Below are 24,121 nucleotides of genomic sequence, written 5' to 3'. Positions count from 1 at the left end.
GGAAAATAGAAGCTCGGCAGTCGGCAGAGGAAGGCTTAGAAAGTGAAGATCAATATCAGTATTGTGAAAGGGCGAGCAGCGAGACTGAAAAGAGTTAGGGGAGGGAGGGGAGGGAGGGAAGGGGGGTTAGTTGTCTGTGAGGAGTTTTTGGAGGCGGAGCACTGCGCGAAGCGTGGGGGAGGAAGGGGCCATTGATCGGGGGCTGGGAGGCGCTGTAGCCTGTGTTTGAATGAAGCAGAGACGGAAATATGTGAGTTTGTATAATAATAGAGGGGTAACCGACTCCATTTGGTCGACGAGAATCAGAACTTTTGTATCCCGTAATTGCACTGCTTGGAAACACGACCAAAAGGAAAACTGGATCTAGTTTTGCGCTTCCTTGGAATTTTGCACTCTGCCCTCGACATGCAGGGTGCGAGTTTTGGGAAGAAACAGTAGGAATATGCCCAAGCCCACGACGTATTGTTGCGGCCATTAACGAGGAACTAACAACCCAAACTATTTCGGTAACATCGCTCGTGGCTTTTATCCAGGTGACCAAAATTCCAACGCACTGAATTGCACTCCAAATCACGTTTCCAGCTATTTTTTTTGTTCACCGGCAAAGCGGTTCGCTGTCTCGCAGGCATTTGGGTGATGAATGATAGTATTCACACACGCAGCAGGACTCTGGGCAGAGTAGCCTACCGCTGCGGACACCAAGACTGGGATGCGTATAATGGCCTTTGTATTGTGTAGATGAATCTGGGATATATTTCGCATGTGGTTTGATGTAAATGCGCAACGACTGAAAATTACAACGCTTCTATTTACCCGGCACAACGAATTCCCAAAGAAAGATTTTCCCTCAACCCTTTTTTGCCACAACAGTTGTGCTAGGATCCCTCTTTGTGTGGCAACCGCACTATCCCTCAATTGACTGGAGAACGACTTGGAGAAAGGGTAAGTGCGTTCCATGGATTCACTAACATCAAAAGCATGAAATAGATGTTCTTTGGTAAGAGGTATAGAACCTAAGATTTCTATTAGGCTATTTGCGTAAGATAAAGCAGTTTCCATAGACCGCCGTTTCAAAAGACTGATTATAGGCTATTCATCCTCTGCTAAGGTGGCACTAATGGACTCTGTCGCGTTTGAGCCGTTTGTGGGGGAAATCACGCCAAATTCAGTGAAGTGCAGACGTGGGATTGAAGATTATAATCAAGCCATATCTCGGCATATGTAGGTTACTCTTTTTGCGCGTCGGTCTAACCAAATGATCCCCCCTATAGACAATATCCTCACCCTAGCCTACTACCTTCCTCTATAACTCAGTTGGAATATACTTCTTTTGGTAAATTATGCATCAGGAAGTGGCAGTCAGAAAACTTAATGCATTCTTAGGCCATGGGCCCATTCATAGGCTATACATGTTCCCAGAGTTGTCGGTTCTCATGTTGATTTAGGAGCAGTCACTTGCAAATGAAGTGCCGAGAAGCACGCCCGACCAACGATACTTTGTAACAATATGTTACAGTTGCATTGTCTGGCTTGCCATTTTTTTTCTCTCGTTTCAATGAGTTTAGTGTCGGAATTACTGTGGCCCAGGATGGGAAAACTTACAAATATATCACTTTTCCCTTTACCTGTGGTTGATACTCCTGTAGTCCAGGCTGCTGTAATGTGGGCGAGTGGGATTAGGGTTACTGTGTCAGCCAAGTGAAGGCCTTGAAGCCTCGGGCTCGATTTTCACTAGAATGATTTTCGTCCATGGAGAGCAAGTCTGGTGCTTCCACAGTTATGAACGTGCTTTGGTCAGTCTTTCAGAACAGTGAAGAGAATCATTCAGGCCTGCAGCATAGCCCTACCCATTTAGTTACAAGAAGCAGTCCATACTGTACGCCTAGAACCAGATTGAATGCAGTGTAGGCTGTTGGACTAGCCTATTGTATTGCCACAATAAGCCAAAGAAATGCTATAGCAATCTGGCTACTGTACTTAATTGTTCAACTGTGTCCATTTCTTCAGTTAGGCCTTAAATTGAACTCTTAGCAGAAAGACTACCGAAATGATAGCACTGGGTTGGAGTTTTTCTTTCCCTCAATACGTCTTATTAGACTCTCCAGACAGGATTGGGTAGTCCAGCCAAATGGGTCAGAGAAGACATTGAATAATAGGTAACAGTATATTTGCATTGTAAGACACACCTGACACCAGCAACAAAACACATCTATTGCCACACCTACATACACCGCATAATGTGGTTCATGAAGCGGTTTTCCAAACGTTACATGTTTGACACCAGGGGTAATAGTCTGGTTTTGTTACAATAAGTACCCCACCTTCTCCCAAAAAAAGACCTATTTGTGAAACCACAGCTTTGTTCAGCTGTCAGTGTGCTGTTTTTCCCCCTCCTGTCCAAATGTTGTAACCTTTGGTTAGCCTGAGACGCATTGCCACCCATTGTGACCCCTGTCGGCCCCGAGTGCCACCCAGGTTTCTCGTGCGGTGATGTCATTAATGGCGGTGCAGAATTCTCAGCTGTGCCCTGGAGGTGTATGGAAGCAAGTCACAGTTAGTCCCAGCTGGACACAGCGGTGACATCAGCAATAACTGAAGTCCGCAAGATACGAACATCTGGTTCAACAACTCAAGAGCTGGAGATGAGTTGTTCAGAAGGATTGTCTATAGTCTATACTATAGAGCTGGAGTTAGTCAGGGATGTTTGTTTTCATTCCTTTGTTGGCCTCCAGAAAACCAATTCCCAACACTCACATGAAACTCATTTACAGATGTAGAGAGAGAGTGAGAGAGAGAGAGAGTTGAAAAGATGGAGTGAGAAAGGGATTCTGAAATAGAAAGAGAAGTGGTGGCTTCTTATTAGTGGGTTATTGAATTAAGACTCATTCTGTGCTGTTAGCAAGAAGACCAGTCCAAACCACCAGATATGCACGTGGACACAAAATATGCAGAATGAATTTGTCCCTCATCTAGAGATATGTTTACTGAAATGCTAGATGTCCACACACACTCACACATTTGAACTCTAACACCTTTATTCTGTTAAAACAGGAGCATTTTAGCCGTCTCTAACACTTGGCAAAGCTTTGACACATAAAAAAAACATGCATACACACATGATCAGATGTCAGCATCTTTGCTGAATTTTGGTTGCACGAGGAAGAGGAAAGTTGTCATGTTGCGGTCAAAGGTCGAGTCACCATAGAAACACGACCCACCCCTTTCCCATCTCCAATACCCTCTTTTCATCCCTATAGTAACAGACAAGCTCGGTTGCCCCGGAGACCACAGGGCATGCCAGGGGAATGTGCTCTCTCTCTCCCTTGTGTGTGTGTGTGTGTGTGTGTGTGAGTGTGTGATGGAGAGAGAGCTTCTGAGCATGTGTTTGTGTGTCAGGAGGTGATTGGGATAAATTGGAGATGGTTCCCTACTGAAAGGGTTCCAGCTGGCTGTTAATCCATAAAGCTGGGTGGATTGTCATACAATTAAATGTGTAGAGAAATGCCTTTGGAATCAGTGTGACTACATTATCAGTCACAGGTATTCAAACAGTATTCATTTGACTACATAATGTACACTGACTGTATTGTTGTAAAGTGACTACTGGTTTGAAACCCATTTAGTCACCTCTGCACAAAATTCTTGCATCCAGGAAAGCTGACGCACTCCAAAAAAAATAAAATAAATAAAAACAGAAATTGATATTGGAAGGCAAATTCAATTCTGATTTTGCACTCCCTTTGTGTTTCCATTAGCTCCTAATTCACTCCCTTTTATTCTTGGAATTCTCTCCGTCCAACAATCCCACAAGGTTGTCCTACACAAATTAGTCATTTAAATGAAATTGAATAAATCGTTTGAGGTGTATTGCACACATGTCATTGAAGAATGCTGCATTTTCTGACTCTTTTTGTGTGATTTTTTCCCAATTCCATGTGTCTTTCTCCATCTGCATCTCCTGCCTTCTTTCACACTCTCCCTTCTCCTCTCCACACCTCTTTCTTTCTCTCTCTCTCTCTCTTTCTCTCCCTCTCTCCCTTCACTCCCCTTCACACCTCCCTTTCTCTCTCTCTCTCCCTTTACTCTTTACCACTCATCTCTCTCTCTCTATCTACCTCTCTAACTCTATCTATCTATCTATCTCTCGCACTCTCTCTCTTCACTCCTCTCCACACCTCCCTTTCCCTCCCTCACTCTCTTTCTCTCCCTCCCTTTCTCCCCTTTCCCCCTCTCTCTCTCTCCCTCACCCCGTTCCTTCCCACCCCTCAGCTCTTCTCCATCTCTTCTCATCCAGCCTCCAAGATAGATTCTCTCAGGAGTAAGGTGGAGTTACTGAAGCTGCCGTTAGCTCTCTCCTCCAAATCCCTGAGCGAGCGCAAGAGTCAGCTGGGCGGAGCCGGAGGCGGCACGGGGGGAGGAGGGGCCCACAAACCCCGCCCGCCAGCCCCAGACATGGACAACGAGTCGCAGTACTCGGGCTACTCCTACAAGTCGTCCCACTCGCGGAGCTCCCGCAAACACAGGTGTGTGTGTGTGTGTGTGTGTGTGAGTGTGTGTTTGTGTGTGAGAGAGAGAGTGTGTTTGTGTGTGTGTGTGTGTGTGTGTGTGTGTGTGTGTGTGTGTGTGTGTGTGTAGATTTGCACAGAAGCATGCCCAAAATGATGTGAATGGAATAAAACCCACAACACCATATCCAAACACCTGGCTGTAGCCTAAACAAGATCACACACACACACACACACACACACACACACACACACACACACAAACCGAGAGAGAAATGAGCATTACGATATCAGCATTATTGACAAACAAATGCTTTCAATTCATGTATCCATGCACAGTGGGTTATACATGTGTAAATACTCACCCATATCTCTCTGTCTTATTTTTCTCCCCCTCTCTTGCTCTCTGTGTGTGTGTGTGTGTGCAGGGATCGGAGGGACCGGCATCGCTCAAAGAGCCGAGACAGCAGTAGCCGTGGCGACAAATCTGTCACTATCCAGGCTCCCGGAGAGCCCCTGCTGGACACCGAGTCGACCCGCGGAGATGACCGGGTAAGGATGCCTCCAACTCTAGGTCTTAAGTAGGCCAGCGGTCACACCGCGAGAGTGCGGTGGCTGGACATGGTGCGATAATCCTGTCAGACACCAGACCCTGCTGGGGAAGGGCTGACTTGCTATCTGGGCCTCCGGTGAAATTTGGGTCACACCACGACACTGTTAGAAGTGGATAGTTTGAGACACGTTCACACATACGCACATGGACAACACACGCGCACACACACACAGAGGGTGCCTCTCATTTATAGTTTATACGTCCTCCCTCGCTCCTCGGGCCTCGATCCTCACTGATCTACATAAAGAAAGATAGACGAAGGGATATACTATCATTGTTGCCGCCCCATCATTCTTTATGTAGATCAGTGATGATCGAGGCCCGAGGAGCGAGGGAGGACGTATAAACTCTAAATGAGAGGCACCTACAGACACGCACGCACGGTCTCTCATGTTCGTAGGCAAACCAGCGGCTCTCCATTTGCCTGGTTTCCACTGCATGAGTGTCTTCACAAATACAATCAGGAAGCACTCTGGCCCATGACATTTCCAACCAGATGCATCTCTTAATATGGAGAATGAGAGATGGAAAGTCAGCCTTTAAACCCCCCACACCCCTCAGAGGTTGTCCTCTCTCTCTCTCTCTCTCTCTCTCTCTTGCATTCCTACTCCATCCCGTCTGTTTTTCCATCCAAACTCATAAATCTCCCTCCTCCTCTAATTGAGCAGTGCACGCTCCAGCCCTGTGTTCCTAATGTCAGTCATTTTTTATCTCCGCTTAATCGTTATTGCCTCATTTCCTCCTCTCTCCGCCTCCTCTCCTCCCTCTCCTCCTCCACGGTCATCCATCCCTCTATCCCTCCCTCCCTCTCTCTCCTTCTCCTTCAGACTCTCTCCTTTCTCCTCTCAATCCCTTCTTTTCTTCTATTCTGTGCCGTTCTCTTTTTAGGAAGGCTTTTTATATCGGCACAGATCATTAATCTCCTGCGCCACTTCATTAATCTCCGTCACTCTCTCTGGGAGCGTAAGATGGCAGTGTGCCGGTGTGGAGGCTTTATGCTGGGGCCAAGGCTCTCTTGGGTGACTCTCGTACAGTGGAGAGACGCTGATATGCGAGGCTTGATCTTGTGTTCAAATGAGGGGGCCTCCGGGTTTCATGTAGTATCAGAGTTTAATCGCTGTCTACGTGTGCGTGTTTTTGTGTATGGCATTCAAGGAATCTAGAGCGAAGCCTTGTTAAAAGCATGACCAAACATGCCCGAATGCTGGCGCCTCGGCTGTGTGTGTGTGTGTGTGTGTGTGTATATAAAGTATGCATGTGTGTGCCATGTTCTAATTCGTCACAGATTCTCAGGGGCATCAGGTGTACATGTCTTCCATTCCAGCCGAGACGTAATTCAGTTAGCTGGGCAGTGGCCTTGCTACGGCTCAACTGTCATAAGACCCACAGCCGGCCTTGAATTGCCCCAGTTAAAACTCACATATCCAATCACATCAATCATCAGTGGCATCAAATCATCCAGCCACTTGCACTGGGAGGGAGGTCAGATTTGGGTTGAACTGATTTTGCGAGGGCCAGTGGCATGAAAATAAATAGCCTGATAGTGATAGGAAAATATAAACAGCCTCACCGTATTGGGTCTACGCATTATGGCAACATTTCTTAGATAACATAGGATGAGTATTTTTTTTCTTCTAGAGAACCAAGCATTTTGCTAGAGATGAAATGCGTATCTTTACCGTACGAAAAAATATAACCGGATTAATCATCATTAGGGTTCCACACTATTCTGTTTTTTTGTTTCCTTTGCTCAAAATCCTGTCTTTAATATGCAGGATCATGTTAAGACCTGGAGCGATGCTAATTAATTATTTCCTCTTTCTCTCTTGCCCCTTCCCCCATTCTTATCTCTTGCCTTTCATCTCTCTGTTTTACCCCATTCCTTCTTTCTTGTTGCCATTTCCTATCGTATCCCTCTTCTCTCCTTTCTGCTATCTTTTCTGCTAACTCCTTTTTTTCCTACTTGCTGTGCCTATTGATATCTGCCTCTCTCCCTTCCCCCATACACATCCATTCTTTCATTCTATCACTTTGTCCCTCTCTGTTTTTCAGTGTACTTCACATCTTTCTCTCTCTCTCACTCCCTCCCATCCCCCACTTCTCTCCTTCTCTCCCCAACTACTTCATCTCTCCCTGTGTATCTCTCCTTTCATCTATGTGTGTCTCTTCTCTCTCTCTATCTGTATATGTGTGCCATTTTATCTCTCCCGATCCCTCTCCTCTCCTACTTTTTCCATTTATGCCTGCTCTGTGTCTTTCTTTCTCTGACTCTCTGTCTACAGCTGTCCTTTTCTCCTCCTCTCTCTCTCCCCCTTTATGTAAGGGTTAATGGCCGCCAAGGTGTCCCGATATAAGCAATTAAGAGATGAGGTGGAGCTAAAGAACCCCTGCTCATCGTCCATTAACTCTGTTTATGGGAACACCTTGAGGGGCGTTATCCTGCTTATCCCCCCCGGTAGCCACTCGTATGTTATGTTATGTACCGGTAGGTAGGCGATAGTCATGGATTTATAGTACACAAAGGAAACTTGCAGTTCAGTGTAAATAGCACACTATTTTCTTTTGTTACTGACAATGACAACGGTAAATGATCAGCTATGGTTCATTCCATTGTTCCATCTTCCTATTTCATCCATTGTTTACAGTGGTTGTTGTAGTTACCATTCAAAAAATCATCAATATGGGAAGCTGATTCAGCTGTTTTTTACCAGATCAATCAATACACAGAATTAGCCCTCTCCCCTACCAGCCAATTATAAAATAATATTTATTCTCTCCATGGGGATTACTAACTCTTTCTCTCTCTCTCTCTCTCTCTCTCTCTCTCTCTCTCTCTCTCTCTCCTTCCTCTCTCTCCATCAGGACGACAACTGGGGCGAGACCACCACGGTGGTGACCGGCACGTCGGAGCACAGCGTCTCCAACGAGGACCTGACGCGCGCCTCCAAGGAGCTGGAGGACTCCTCGCCGCTCGAGTGTCGGCGCTTCGCCGGGCCGGCCCTCAGCGGCGCGCTGGGCCTCTTCGCCCTCCTCACGCCGCTCGCCTTCCTCCTGCTGCCGCAGCTGCTGTGGCGCGAGCAGCTGGACCCGTGCGGCGTGCCCTGCGAGGGCCTCTACGTCTCGCTGGCGTTCAAGCTCCTCGTCCTGGCGCTGTCGTCGTGGGCGCTCTTCCTGCGGCCGCCGCGCGCCTCGCTGCCGCGCCTCTTCGTCTTCCGCGGCCTCCTCGCCGCGCTGCTCTTCCTCTTCGTGGCGTCCTACTGGCTCTTCTACGGCGTGCGCGTGCTGGAGCCGCGCGAGCGCGACTACCGCGGCATCGTGGGCTACGCGGCGTCGCTGGTGGACGCGCTGCTCTTCATCCAGTACCTGGCGCTGGTGCTGCTGGAGGTGCGGCAGCTACAGCCCGCCTTCTGCCTCAAGGTGGTGCGCACCACCGACGGGGCCAGCCGCTTCTACAACGTCGGGCACTTCAGGTGAGCACGGGAGGGGGTGTGTGTGTGCGCGCGTGTGTGTGCGCGCGTGCGTGTGCGAGGGGTAACAATAGAAGCAGCCGCTTCTACAACGTCGGACACCTCAGGTGAGCACGGGAGGGCGCGTGTGTGTGTGTGTGTGTGTGCGTGTGTGTGTGCGTGTGTGTGTGCGTGTGTGCGCGAGGGGTAACCATAGAAGCAGCCGCTTCTACAACGTCGGACACCTCAGGTGAGCAAAGGAGGGGATGTGTATGTGCACGCACGTGTGTGCACGTGTGTGCGTGTGCGTGTGTATGTGTGTGTGTGTGTGCGTGTGTGCGCAGGGGTAACAATAGAAGCAGCCGCTTCTACAACGTCGGACACCTCAGGTGAGTGCGGGAGGGTGCGTGTGTGTGTGCGCGTGTGCGTGTGCGTGTGCGTGTGTGCGCAGGGGTAACAACAGACGCAGCCGCTTCTACAACGTGGGACACCTCAGGTGAGCGAGGGAGGGGATGTGTGTGCGGGTGCCGCTCATTCGGCTTTTTATACATCCTCCCTTCCTTCCTCGGTTCTCGTCCTCACTGATCTACATAAAGAATGATGGGGCGGCAAAAATGGGATAGTCTATCCAGTGTTGGTTATAGATCAGTGGGAACGAGTCTGGAGGACCAAGGATCAAAGAGAGAGGTTGAGAGGCACCCTGTGTGTGTGTGTGTGTGTGCGTGTGTGTGTTTGTGTGTGTGTGCTTCTCTGTGCGGGAAGGGTGACATGCCAGAAATCCAACTCGATCGGTCCAGAGCTGGAATGTTGATTGTTGCATCTTCGCGAGCCAGCTCAAACTGCATGACAAATCGGACGGGAATTTGGTCCAATTCTACAGATTGTTGGGTCTGACTAAGTTCGGGCCAAAATTGCACAGTATCTGACGTACGTGTGTGTGTGTGTACTTGTGTGTGCGAGGGGTAACAATAGAGGCAGTGTGCATTTGTGTTGAATGGGTAAAAATATGAGTGTGAATGTTGGAAGGGACACAAAATAAGATTTATGTTAGACTGCTGTGTGTGCTTTCGGGTACGTGTGCCTGCCTGCCTGCCTACCACCAGTGGTGCAAGCTGCTACAGTGCTAACCGTGTGTGTGTGTGTGTGTGTGTGGTGTTTGTGCTGCTAGATGGGAGCTGGATAGAGGGAGAGGGAGAGAGACTGAAATTGGGTCATACTTTACAATCATGCAGCCCAGACCTGGTGATTGAGAAACTATGCAGGCGAGGAGATTACAAAGAAATGAAGTTAAAGTGTTGGTGCCAGACACTCACTCCAACACAAATTGGTGTCCGTGTGTGGACAGAGGGCAGATGGCGAGTTTTATTTCGACCGGCTTTTCAGGTGGTAAAAACAAGGGAGAAGCGAGAGGTTTGAGTTCCTAAGGTCATCACGGACGTGATATAATTAGCTAGAAAAAGGAGTCCTCTTTTTCGCTTTTTCGGTTCATATGACACCAAGTTAATTGATACACATTTCCTGGTTTGTGTGTGTGTGTGTGTGTGTGTTTGTGTGTGTGCGTCTCTTTGGTAACGAACTAGAAAAAGGGCAGGTCTTGGCAAAGACCTCTGATCTCATTGTTTTGTGTCTCCTGAGGTTGAGCGGTCACTGGATATGCCCTCGTGTGGGTGTGGGGGTGTCTAGTGTCTTGATCAGTCTCCCGAGAGCACTGTGTTCGGAGTCAGACCTCAGCAATCACAAACCTTATACCAGCAGCATCCTCTCACTGTCACTATAACTCCTCATCGCTGATCGATGAATTAGGCTACACAAAGAAATCAATGAGCAATTAGTAGTCAAGTAATTAGCTTACGTAAAATATTAATTACTTTGTTTTATATAAGCTCACTCGATACACAATTAGTAATAAATTAATTATCTCATGGAAAAGATTGGTAATCTCACGTGGTAACTGGTAATTGCTGTCTAGTGAGTTTTAGTCAAATATTGACATTAACCTAGATACTCCCTTAGCTGGCGGCTCCCATGTTTGTTCATGATTTGTCTTCAAATCGTGCCACTGGTTTTCTGATTGTTTTGCAGCAAATAAACAAAAGCTTCTTCAAGGTTCTTCAAGACTGTATTTACATTTAAGTCGATGCACAGCTGTGTCTTACTCTTAAACTGTTGAAACAACCAGTTTATAAAGCACTGGTAACAGTACACTAGCCTATATCTTACTGGCACTGAAATTCCTACAGCCTGGCTGTTTGATGATTGCTTGATGGCTATGCCTGGGTTTTTATCAGTGAAGTTGCTGTCCTCCAGTTTTACCACTAGGTGGAAGCAATGCCATAACTTTGAAACTCATTGGGCCTCTCCTCTTTTGAAATGACTTGGTAATTAAGTAGATATTGATGATCATTTATTTTCTGGGCAGAAATGATTCTCAACTCTGAGAAATGATCTCTGATTATGCATGTGTTATGTATTATGAGTCATTGTAAAAATAAAGGATAGCAATCGGTTCTTGAGCTGTAGCAACTACACACCACCACTGTAGGTTGTAGATGCCGATGATAATTAAGATGGCTGACACTAATGCAAATTGACACCTGCCATTTTGTTTGTTTGTAGCATCCAGCGTGCAGCTGTGTGGGTCCTTGACCAGTATTACAGCGACTTCCCTGTCTACAACCCGGCGTTGCTCAACCTGCCCAAGTCCATCCTGTCCAAAAAAATGTCTGGCTTCAAAGTCTACTCACTTGGAGAAGGTGAGAGTTGAATTCCTGTCTGTCCGCCTCCACATGTTCCCTAATTCATCCAGACGTCTGCATCTCTCTCTCTTTCTCTTTCCATCTGAAGTTCTCTCAATTCCTCCTTCATTCTATATATGTCTCTTTCTCTCTCTCCCACTCTCATTCTATATGTCTCTTTCTCTCTCTCTCTCCCGCTGTCTTCCCCTTTGTCTGACCTTTTCTGGCTCGTTGACCTCTGGGTCACCCTCGCCCCTTGTCATTGTCTGTGAAAGTGCTGTATCAATCCTGTGTAATTCCCTTGGCTCCATGCCATTGATCGCACCGCTCTCGTATTGATTGACAGAGAACACCACCAATAACTCAACTGGCCAGTCGCGGGCCATGATCGCCGCTGCGGCACGGAGGCGGGACAACTCCCATAACGAGTACTACTACGAGGAGGCCGAGATGGAGCGCCGCGTCCGCAAGCGCAAGGCCAGGTGTGTGTCGGTTTGTGGGTGTGTGTGTGTGGGTCAGTTTCAGTGCAGGTTTGTCTGTGGGTATGTGTCTGCATGTGTGTATTTGTGAGGGTGTTTTGTGGTGTTTGTGTGTGTGTGTGTGTGTGTGTGTGTGTGTGTGTGTGTGTTTGTTTTTCTGCCTGTGTGGGTGGGTCTCTGTCTGTCTGACTGTGTGTGGGTCAGTTTCTGTGTGTCAGTGTGGGTGTGTCTGTGGGTGTATGTCTGCATGTGTGTGTCTGTGGCTATATGTGTGCATGTGTGTGAGTGAAGGTGTTTTGTGGTGGAGTGCTTGAGTGTACAGGCCTGTACCTGTTTGTGTACAAGGGTAGGGGGAGAAAGGAGCCCCTGCACTTTCAGTTCGTTTATCTTCTATACACTGCTGAAGGCAGTTGCATCAGTTTCTAGGCACTGCAGTTAGGGTAACACCTATACACTGAGAAGGATACCTCATCTTCATCGTTAGCGTATCCTCACCTCAATTCTGCTTCAGCTACTTTTACAATTAATTCCTTCAGTGTTGGTGCACAGTTAAGTGCCATTGTGTTTTAAAAGTAACTGTTTCTTTGCATGTCTGGGCACATACACCTGCACAAACGGGTCAAGATAACCTACTAGAGAAATAAAGTATTTCCTCATTAAATATTTACAGTGTTGATTAGAAGAAAACTGAGCCCCATGATATATTTTATAAACAAACACTCACTAAACTTCTAGTCCTTTAGTTAATATTAACACCACTGTCCCCTAACTATCCTAAAGTTATGTAGTGACTTGTATTTACAGTAGCCAACTCATCATCACCACTGTGCCTCTCCTAGCTCTCCTGCACCTCCTTTTGGGAGTGGTGGAGCTTAGGTAGCATAACCACTTTCGATAAAAGTGTCTGCAAACTATGAGTTACTTTATTTATACTTTTTTTTCTCCTCCTAGACTGGTGGTGGCAGTAGAGGAGGCCTTCACCCACATCAAGCGGCTGCAGGAGGACGAGCCCGCGGCCTCGTCGCCCAAGCACCCGCGCGAGGTGATGGACCCGCGGGAGGCGGCGCAGGCCATCTTCGCGCCCATGGCCCGGGCCATGCAGAAGTACCTGCGCACCACGCGGCAGCAGCCCTACCACAGCATGGAGAGCATCATCGCCCACCTGCAGTTCTGCATCACCCACAACATGACGCCCAAGGTAAGGCGCCGGCCGCTAAAACGCGCCCAGCGAGTTGCTGCTCGCTGCCCGACTGAATTATTTTGCGATCGTGTGTATGTGCAGCCTGTATGTGTAGGATTTCAAGGAACCCTATTATATGCAGTTTTGACAGTTTCTTCGCTTTTTGCTCGCAGTTTTCTCTACAGAGCTCCCCCAACAGTTTAAGAGTATATATTTTATGACACTCCTCGCTCGACAACAGTTTACTCGCTTTCTGCGTCTTTTCACGTTTTTTCTCTAGCCAGTGCCTGTATGCCATGTATGTGTGTAGGGCTGTAAAGCAATTCGTTACAGCGTGAGACCACAAGGCTCTCTGACTGGAAAAACCAGCAAGCCACCCGCTTCACTCACAGCCACTATAAGGAGAAGTGACGACCATTTTACCTGGAAAGTCATAATACCACTCCAATGACTCTGAAGCTGTTAAGTTACGGCAAATTAAGCCCAAAAAAACCTTACATAGTTCCCCTTAAAGTTACTCTGGGTTGTTCATAATTTTGAGGACAAAACTGAAACCTGTGAACCTTTAATTTGGCCATTGTTTCGTTTACATAGTTCCCCTTAAAGTTACTCTGGGTTGTTCATAGTTATGAGGACAAAACTGAAACCTGCGAACCTTTAATTTGGCCATTGTTTCGTTTTCTTCTCCTTCCTAGGCTGAAACAGCTAGCGTAGCGTTGGCCATTGAAACAAAAGGGTGCCTGTCAGTCAAGCCCGATAGCCTTTGTGTAAAACATGGCCCAAGAGGAAGTGAAAGAGGAGTGCTGCAGTTCAAAAATTTCACAACTTCCTTAAAGATTTTCGAAATGATCAACGGAAGGGCGGTTGCTTATACAAGACAGAAAAACATGTTTGACATACAGTTAGAGCGTGTTGATGGTGTGACTTCTATATTTCCACCTTTATGAACAGTAAAAAGAGACATGTGCCAAATGACGACAAAAAGCTTCCTGTACAACATCGCCACCAAACAGATGTCATGCGTGCATGATCTTTAAATAATGGATAACTTGATTTCGAAAGAGGATTCTGGTTTACTTGAGTTATACCATTTTGAATTAACTTGTTTTTTTATTACCCATTACTGAGTACCCACAACATTGCAGGAATCACTTTAAGTCTTGTTCTCCTATGTTCTCCTGTTCACCTATTTTCTTTTATCTGTTATTCTCTCTCTTCCTCTCCCTCTCCCCCTCTCAGGCCTTCCTGGAGCGGTACCTCAGTCCTGGGCCCACTCTGCAGTACCAGCGTGAGAACGGCAGAGGGCGCCAGTGGACGCTGGTCAGCGAGGAGCCCGTGACCAGCGCCCTGCGCCAGGGCCAAGTCTTCTCGCTGCGCCGCCTCGACTTTGCCTTGGTCGTCACCGTGACGCCGCTCCCGTTCCTCAACCTGGGGGAGGAGTTCATCGACCCCAAGAGTCACAAGTTTGTGATGCGGCTGCAGTCCGAAACCTCTGTTTGAGACAGAGAAAGAAAGAGAGAGAGCAGGAGAGAAAAAGGAAGGAGGAGATCGTCACAAGGTTGAGGGGGTGGATGGAGGGATTGAGAGAGCTGATAAGTAGAAAAGAGTGAGGAGTTTGAGGAGTGAAATTGGCGTACAGTGACGACAAAGAAAGGAGGAAATCTGAGTGGATGTAGAGGGATAGAACCACTCTTCAACTCCGACTTAACATCACAGCATTTCTCATAGATTTTATTTCTTCATTATTTTTTATCTTCCAGTGACTTTCTCCCTTTTCAGGGGACCATTTTTTTTAAGTCTCTCCAGCTGATCTGGGGAATCTCCATAAGCTCATAGTTTGGTCCTTAGTGTCTTCAGATTTGACCTTTTCCAGGCGACACAAAGACTGGGTGATTTTAGTGTATTTCCTCTATGCTGACTGACATCACTGTTATTCCAACACTAAAACAACAACAACAACAAAAACAACAATACAAGAAATCACAAAGTACATTAGATCAACAACACCCAATACCCTTTGAAGAGTTCCGCTCTGACTGGAACCAACAGCTCATACTGTTTACCATTCCGCAATTTCGTTATTCAGAAATGTATTTAGTGCGTCATGACACTTTTTGGATCAAGCTGGACTTCCACTTCACATCTCTTTGACACTACCTGGAAACTGTGAATGCTTTTTTGAAAAAAAAAAAAAAAAGACAAAGAACAATCTGTTAAGGCACCTACGCTTGATATCATGCTTCATAAGGATAAGGTTAATGTTCCTTTTACTTTTATTTTTTATTTCATGTTTTTTTTTTTTTTTTTTTTTTTAATCGAAGGAGTTTGAACAATCAAAAACACTAAAAAAGTGCTCCATCATATCATCGGTCCATCGGGACTGTGTCTCACCAGTTTTCACACTGACCAAGAGGGCTGTCAAAGTTGTACCCCCACCCCGTTCTTTGCTGTGGAGCGAGGCTTGAATGTCTTGCAGCGTCTTGTCTGTACTACTTATTCTGTATGCATCAACATTTTTAAAAATATCTCTGCTAACTGAATGTGCGACCTGTTTTTTTTTTTTTTTTAAGCATCGGCAATTTTTTTTCTCACCCTTGTCCGTAAAATGACTGTGTGAATTCTAAGAAGCATGATCACAGAAAATGGTTCCACCCATGATATACTCCCTTGCCTCCCCCCAACGGGATGACACTATGCACTGTGGAGGAAACTGTTGTGAAAATGTGAAGGAGATATGGTGGACATAAACTGTTGGGAAGCAGAAGAGCATGGTATTCTATCCTTTTTGTATCTTCTACATGCTAACAAGCAAAACGAACTACTCCATGTAGCCTTGTGTGCATAAGCGCGTGTGATTAACTGTTGGTTAGGTTGTCAGCAGTGCCAAAAACACCTCTTTTTTTTGGTCACCATGTCATTGTGACCAGTGACCGTTAAGTTATCCTGACAACACGACATCCTCCTAACCACACCACGTACACACTCCTAACACGTATGCAACACACACTAGCAACCCCTATGTAGCATTGGCTTTTGTCTCCAGCTGACATGACATGGCAGGGACGTCAGTCTGTGGGAAAATAAAAAAAGTAGCGGCCCAAGGCATCTGTTGGCATTGTTTTTGCTTGTTTGTTTTCGGAATGCACTGCAAGTATGCATTTCTGCCTTAAAGTTCACAGGAACCAATAACTGCTTTGGCTTCCTCTTTTCATACTGAGCAGAAAGAGACGTGTGTATGCACTGTTTGGCAGCTCTGAGACACTGTAGACCCCCCCTTCTCCCTCTCGCTCTTCCTTTTGTATATAACCGTTGAAAGATTTTTTTTGTTTGTCTGTTTTTTATACTTATGAGGCTGGAGCTGGAGTTTTTATACAGTTATGTAGTGTTTTGAAAACTGAACATTGGAAAAGTAATCCTGTGCAGAAAATAAAAAACAAACTTGCAATTTCATTCTTAGAGCCGGTGCATGCGCATAGTTAATGAAGTTTTTGTATTTTTTGTATTTGTTTGCCTCATTTTTATCAATCTGATGTCTTAAAATGAAGCTAAGCCTTTAACATCTTTGTTTTCTTTAAAGTACAAAAAGTATGGTGTGTTGTAAAGAGATTTGTAGATTTTCTTTTTATTGTGTGAGGAATTCCTTTTTTTTATTTGATAATTTTAGAACTAAATTGTTAAGCCTTTTTAATAAATGATTCTCATCTATGCTGTCTCTCTATTTTTCGTTAGTGGAGTCCGACTCAATCTAGCGGTCCTGTTAGGTGTTGTCCCAATACATGTCTTTCCTCTTTATCCAGAATCCATGAATAACTTAAAATTAAACAACTGTGGACTGTGACACGGTTCCTTCAAATTTAAATTCAAATAAAATGTAGTTCCAGTATAGCAGTAGCCTGGAAATATCCAGACTCTTACCAAAGGAAAATAAAAATTGAGTATTGAAGTATATATGTAGAGGGGCGGAGCCAGGCTAGCATAACAGTGGAACACACTGATTACAGACAGGCCTAAATGTGATCTCTCAGGGGCATTGTAAACGGCAAATGTGAACCATAAATGATGTCTATATCATTGGTAATTGAGCTAAAGTAAATATATGTTAAGTATGTTTTACATAAATTGGCTGTATTGATTTGAAAGCCTTACAATGTGGTGGGTCCCCCAGACCCGGGAACATTGGCTGAGTGACAACTGAACGCCGTAAAAGGGTTAACTAGTTTCCTTTCTCTCGAGCTGTGTGTGGTGAGCATTCTGGTGCAAGGTATGCGTGCTGCATCACCTAGGTGGGTGCTATGGTGGTTGTAGTGAAATCACCCCCGCCCCCCAGAGAGACATCAGAAAAAAATGTGCGAAGCACTGAGAGGCTAGAACACAGTTTGTTTTCTTTCTACCAGGTTACAAACATCTTTGACCACATTTTAGTCCTCTAAAGTCACTTGAGGCACTAGCACCAGGTCTTGTGAAGCTGTGGGTAAAATAGAAAAAAGATGAATTAGTTTACACAATTATTTGTAAATGTATGTCCATGTGCTTTGCTAAATGCCCTATGGAGACTCCCTGTGGAACATTTACCCAAAATGCATACTGACAATAAAAGGTTTACTGTATACGGGCTGTAATTCCCATGGTGTAGAAACATAATCATAATCTTTAGTGTAGTTTTCGCATAAATTTGCTACATCTTTCAGCTTTGCCTGTTTTGTTTTATCGAGGACCTTTGTGGACCTGGTGATCATTCATTTCCAGTGTGAGAGACCCATACTGATAGTAATATACAGTGGGGAGCACATGTATTTGATACCATGCTAAAACAGGAATATAAAATCATAATTTGACAATGATCTTAATTAAAAAAAATGAGTAAAAATCAGACCAAATTTCTTTGTTCCTTAAATGCTAGGGGAAGGAAGTATTTTACCCCCTATGTAACCCTATGGGAATTTGTGAAGGCCAGCTATTTCATGGATCCAGGATATTATGCATCCTGATAAAGTTCCCTTGGCCGTTGGAATTAAAATAATCACATACCTTTCACTATAGCTAGAGATGGGCATGGTGCTTTTTCCAGTAGGCCTATTAGCCTGTTTGATTTGCATTGAGCTCAATGAGCATCAAACAGGCTAATAGTTAATGAAAAAGTTAATGACTAGTTTGATATTTATTAAGGACCCTTATTATGGAGTCACCCAAAAGAAGATTCTGTTGCTGACCCTCCACCAGAAATAAATGTGCTGGGCTAAAACAGCCTTCTGTGGCTCTTAGTCCGCTAAAACAGTGCAGGTGATGGTCGACTGGAAAGGTTTGTGGTGGCTGAGAAGGTCACAAGGTTGGGCAACAAAGTCGTTGAACAAAAACAAAGCTTTGAATTAATTGGAAAGGAAGTGATAACAGTGACCTAAACGGGTCTAGACAAATGTGTCTGTGGGGGCGGCCACAGACTGATCCTGATCAGTTTCATCTGCAGCAAGAGATACGGTGACTTCCCAGTTTACTGGACAGTGATAAAATAAACTTAAGAAAAATACACAGGAAAATCTTTCCTCATTCTAGAACTAATTAATATCTTACATATGGAGCAATCCCTCAGGCTCTGGCATACCAACATGACATCTGCATTCTGCACATACAAAATAAAACTAGATGTACCGCAAAGCGATACACAATATGACCGCCGCTCAGTCCTGCACATTCTCTCCGCAAATATCAATCACGCTTGTGTTTCCATCGCCTACTCCATCCCTACTGCAACTTTTATGTATGTAAATGAGTGTGTGCATGTGTGCGCTTGCTTTTGTGTATGAGTGCTTCTCTGTCTAGTGTGAGTGTGTGTCTGCTTGTGTGTGTGTTTAATGTGTCTCTGAGTATATGTTCACTGTGTTCTCTGCCGTCACTGTCACTCCAATATCAGATAACACACACACACACACACACACGCGCACGTGTGCACACACACACACACACACAAACACACATACACAGGCACACACTCACACACGCACACAAACACACACTCGCACACACACACACACACACGCACACACACACACACACAAACACACACACACAGGCACACCCAGAGAGAGAGAGAGAGAAAGAGAGAACACACACAGAATACACACAGATAACACAGACACAGAGAGAGAGAGAGAGAAAGAAAGAGAACACACACAGAACATGCACATACACACATATACACACATGCAAACACACAGATGGGCACACAGAAACGCACCCACACACACAGGCTATAGTACATCACACACACATTCACTTCTCAGCTCCGGTGGTCTCACAAAATGTACTCAAAGATGTGTGTGTGCATGTGTGTGTGTGTGTGTAGGTGTGTGTGTGTATGTGTAAGGGTGTATGTGTGCATGCGTGTGGGCGTGTTTGTGCATGTGTTTGTATAATGTTTTATGTACATGTGTGTATGTAGTGGTGCGTGTGTGTGTAGGTATGCGTGTGTGTGTGTGTGTATTTATGTGTGTGTGTGTGTGTGTGTGTGTGTGTGTTCCTGCATGTTTGTTGCACCCAGAGCAACCATTCTCTTTTAAAACATATTTGGAAACTAGTTGATTAAAGGTTTCTAATGGTGTCACTTATATGTTTCTAGGACAAAAACTAGCAGAGATTGAGATGTTTGGAACAGTTTTTGAAATCCCCAGGGGGGGGATTTAGACTCCAGATAATACCACCATCTACTGGCCAATGGGTATACAGTCCTGAATGTACACATAAATCCATTTATTTTATAGCCCCCCATGGATGAAATTCCACAAAACTTGGCATACTCCCAGAGGGTGTCAGGTTAATCATACACATGAAATTTGGTGCAGTTCATAACATCTCATCTGAAGATAGGGGCAATTAAAGCAATATTACATTGCATTTTCAATTTTTACAATGGGGGGGGCAAATCACAAATGACTGGTTATAAGCTAAGTTGATGCAAGCTCTAGAGAACAACATACCATAAACATTTTGTCATCCTCGGTGCCACGGTTCAGGTAGTTATGTAGGAAAAACTGTCATTTTTGGGCTTCGGGCGGGGGCAGCACGGGGGTGGAGTGACCCCCGGGGACGAAACGAAAATTTTCCATAGAACTCTACTGGGGCTACATGCCCACCAAGTTCCATGCGCTCCGGTGTTACGGTGTCCCGGGAATCGTTGACGAAAAATGACGGGAAAAAAGAATGAAAAAAAATAAATAAAAAAAAACTTTGACAACAACTATATGACCGCTTCGCTAGCTACGCTAGCGGCGGTCATAATAAATGCACTGAAAGCATGGGCTATATTACATGCATCGTAAGTTGCTAGCGGAGTTTAAAGCTAGTCACATAAGACTCCGTGTGTATGAACTAGTGAAAACATTAATAACTAGAAAATCACTCAGAGAGCGCAAACCTCCACCAAGGAAACACATAACCGCCTCCTGCATCCAGGCGGTGATACGATTCACTCCCAAAATGTAATAATTTCTTCCTTGGGTCATTTCAGACCTCAGACCAGAAATTTCACAGACATCCATCCATAACTTTTTGAGTTATCTTGTGAACAGAGACAGACAGACAAACAAACAAACCAACAAACAAGCAAACCAACCAACAAACAAGCCCTGATGAAAACATAACCTCCTTGGCGGAGGTCTAAGTTGCTATAAATTACACCTAAACCGTAACAGTAAAGTAATATAACACGGGAGATATAGAATTTTTCAACTTAAACAATATTTTACAGTTACAAAATGGGGGGTGCTTTACAGTCAACCCTCTGATCGGATATTGAAAAACACTAAACTACATTTCTTACTCTGTTATACAGGCACGCACACAAGCACACGCACGCACACACACAAACGCAGACGTGCACGCAGACACATCAATAAACACATACACGCGCACAAACACCCACACATGTGCACACACACACACACACACACACACACACACACACACACAAAAGTTGCAAGAGTTGCGGAGAGAATTTGCAGGACTGAGTGGCAGCCATATTTTGTACCGCTTTGTGGTACATCTAGTTTAGTGATGACTGGCAAATCACTTATCTGGTTATGGTCAACAGAATTTCTTTACAAGGGACCTTCAAGTATCTTCATATGAAAAGAATACTTGGACGGAGCCCTCTTCAGCTTCAGTCTTTACAACTTGCAAGTGGAAAATGGTAAAAGACTTGTCTAGGTTGTCAGGGAACATATCCACACAAATGTAGCTGTTATTACGATCTGTTTGCATCATACAAAAGTTGGCAAATACACTCTTAAAATGTATGTGTTGAAAACAACACAACTTGTGTTCAGAGAGGGACAACACAGTTTGTGCCGTTTCCAACACATTGCTTTTGTTATTTGTTACAAAATATGTGTTGAAAACAACACAACTTACGCTGTTTTTTTTTGTTTTTTGTTTTTTGTTTTTTTTAAACACATCTGTGTCCAAATAGGAACAAATCAGTTTCTGTTGTTTCCAACAGATTCACTTTAAGATTGCAGATCTGGAAACTTAAGCAACTGGACTGTATTGTGAAACAGACATTAAACATCACATGACCATAACTGAATGCTGAACTGTTATTCCATTAGGTCATGTATTCCCTGTAAAAGTCAATTCAACAAGTATGACATTCTTCTTCATTTCTCTTCCTGAAATGCTAATTCCATTTTCTCAATACATATGCTGACTGCGGTTGAACCCTTGTTGTTCTTTAATAAGAAATGATTCACTGGGGTTATATGATTCAGCATGTGTATCTGAATCTGGGTTGGGCAATAGATAATCAATGCAGTATCAAAGATCAATAGTCTAATAAAAACCATAATATAATTCCCATATGCTAATATTGTACACCCCCCCCCCCCCACCCCCTGAAGAGTGTGTAGGTTGAATGTGACAACTGACACGTGTCCTTTTCCATCACACCACACACACACCACACTAACACACAATTTAATCCATGATGGCTGTGTGGGCTGATTGTACTTTCACTTTTCTCACTCTTTCCAAATTCATATGGAAATCTGTCACCCATGTGTAGGGGGACGTCCAGATAGTGAGTACAGTGTTATGACCACTTTCACTCTATGAAAATATTGTTTGTAAAATAATATTTCTTGACAATTGCTAAATTAAAAAAAAAAAAAGTATCCTCAACTGTCATGTGACAAGTGTATTTTAGAGCTGACAGTGGTTTAGAGGGTGTTGACGCGCACATGGTTTCTCACATCAAAGGCTTTGCAACATAACAGCACAGACTAGCTGCATGGTCTACTGATAATGTGGTGTTTTAAAGCAACACTAAAGTTTTTCGTACCTTAAAATAATGTTTCCAAAATCATTTCAGCTGTTCATCAACTCGTAACAGGGTGAACGGCACTTCTGCTTTCACTTCGCGTCCCTCTATCGGCTATAACCGCACTATGTAACTTTACGAGGTGGGGTAGTGTATCTGTTCGATGAAATGAGACATCAGAAACTACAAACTTGACTTTCTTCGATGTCACTATACATCATACTTTTATAAAATCATGCAACATATTCTACCTTGTCTGTTATTTGCTGGATAAACAAATAGTGTGTGTGCGACAGAGGAAAAGTGCTTTAGTGTTGCTTTAAGGATGTTTTTTTATTTATCATTTTTAGGGTATCCGCCGTTCATTCCGACATACCAGCACTCCGACATTGACGTCCAATTGTCGTAGTGGAGGCATGTCTCCTTATGGGAAAAAGTCCCACCACTCCGACATATTTTTTTTTCATGGTCGCAGTGGCGGTATTTAACTTTTTTTTTCAAACAACGTGCCATTCCGACATGAGGTAATTAATAGGCTATTAATGTTACAGTTATTATTTTCCTGTCACTTCGTCTGTTTTATGACCTAGAAGGTTGTATTTGGCATCTGTGGATAGCTCTAGCTCTCCTCTTTTATCTGACATGCAAGCCATATATTTTTTACCATGGTTTCACGAGTAGCCTAAATCAAACGAAAGTAGCGGTATGGCTATAGCCGAAGCTATATGACATTCTTATTTGTTTGTCACTTCGTCTGTTTTTATAACACAAAAGGATCGATGTGTTTGGTATCAATGGAAAGCTCTGTTTCTCCTCTTTCATTTGATATGCGTGTCTGTTGCCTGCGATGCCTGGTCCCGGAGTAATCCAAGCGAGAGCAGTGGCTGCGTGGAGCAATATAGACTGTAAATATGATAGGCCTATACTTTGATTTAAATTCATGATTTTATTTTATTTTCATACTTGATCGTACAGACACTGTCTAGTCTCGTTAAAGCCCCGGTTCTGCTCTTTCATGCAATATAGGTCTCATCTCGCTATGACTAATAATCGCGGAGCAATGTACAGAGAAAAATGGGTGTGTTTTTTGACGCACTTTGCGTCCGTCGGGCTCATAGGGTCCGTTAAATTGTCTTGGAAAAAAATAGGATTTGTAAATTGTCGGAATGGGGGTACTAAAATGTGTCGGATTGGCAGCATGTCTAAATAGCAGCATGTCGAAATAGAGGCATGTCTAAATGGAAGCATGTCGTAGTGGTGGCATGTCTGAGTGGCAGCATGTAACCATTTTTAGATGGCTTTATGATCTAGTTCTCGGGTTCTTATTGACATTTTTTGAGAAAAAATTAATCACTATTGATGTGAGTTCAAAACCAAGGGGAACTTGACTATGATGTGCAGTCTCCTTCACACATGGTTGACTGTTTCTTCCTGTTTCTGATCTTTCCATATACGCACACACACGAGCGCTGAAATACTACAGGATCAGTCCACCATGTGATGTGTGGGGAAGAGCCTGCACTCGCTGATAATGCAGAGGATATTGAGGCCACTTTCAGTTTTTGCAACTCTGTGAAAACAAACACATGGACAATTCATGTAAATGTAAAAAAAAGGACACCAAATATGCAGCTATTAATTGGATAACTTTTTCGTGAGCAAACTGGGCCCTCACTCAATCCAGTTGTTGTCAACTTAAGAACTTTTGTGATTTTATCTAGCTCATGACTATTTCAGACATTTTCAATGAATGTATTCAACCACAAATACAACATTGTCCAACACAGCCCCTAGACTGTGCTTTATTTAGAGGAAATGACAATGTGCTTTTATCATACCATTCCAGAATTTCACAG

The 24,121-nt window shown here is 44.4% G+C and overlaps 1 protein-coding gene across 1 annotated transcript; it reads left to right on the top strand.

Annotated features, from left to right (window-relative positions):
- The first annotated feature begins 210 nt into the window (after positions 1–210).
- Positions 211–16,663, top strand: vangl2 (VANGL planar cell polarity protein 2). Its single transcript, XM_062516643.1, has 8 exons — positions 211–942; positions 4,270–4,523; positions 4,934–5,057; positions 7,981–8,588; positions 11,181–11,317; positions 11,646–11,781; positions 12,730–12,976; positions 14,198–16,663. The coding sequence occupies exons 2-8, from the start codon at positions 4,453–4,455 to the stop codon at positions 14,456–14,458; spliced, it is 1,584 nt and encodes a 527-aa protein (XP_062372627.1). The 5' UTR covers positions 211–942; positions 4,270–4,452; the 3' UTR covers positions 14,459–16,663.
- The last annotated feature ends 7,458 nt before the right edge of the window (positions 16,664–24,121 follow it).

Source organism: Sardina pilchardus, chromosome 16 (assembly GCF_963854185.1).
Source record: "Sardina pilchardus chromosome 16, fSarPil1.1, whole genome shotgun sequence".
Classification (NCBI taxonomy): Eukaryota; Metazoa; Chordata; class Actinopteri; order Clupeiformes; family Clupeidae; genus Sardina; species Sardina pilchardus.
This window is presented reverse-complemented; position numbering and strand designations above follow the sequence as displayed.

Coding starts and splice junctions, on each gene's coding strand:
- vangl2 (XM_062516643.1), top strand. CDS start 4,453: ATGGACAACGAGTCGCAGTACTCGGGCTACTCCTACAAGTCGTCCCAC. Junction 4,524..4,933: donor CGGAGCTCCCGCAAACACAG/GTGTGTGTGTGT, acceptor GTGTGTGTGCAG/GGATCGGAGGGACCGGCATC. Junction 11,318..11,645: donor AGTCTACTCACTTGGAGAAG/GTGAGAGTTGAA, acceptor ATTGATTGACAG/AGAACACCACCAATAACTCA.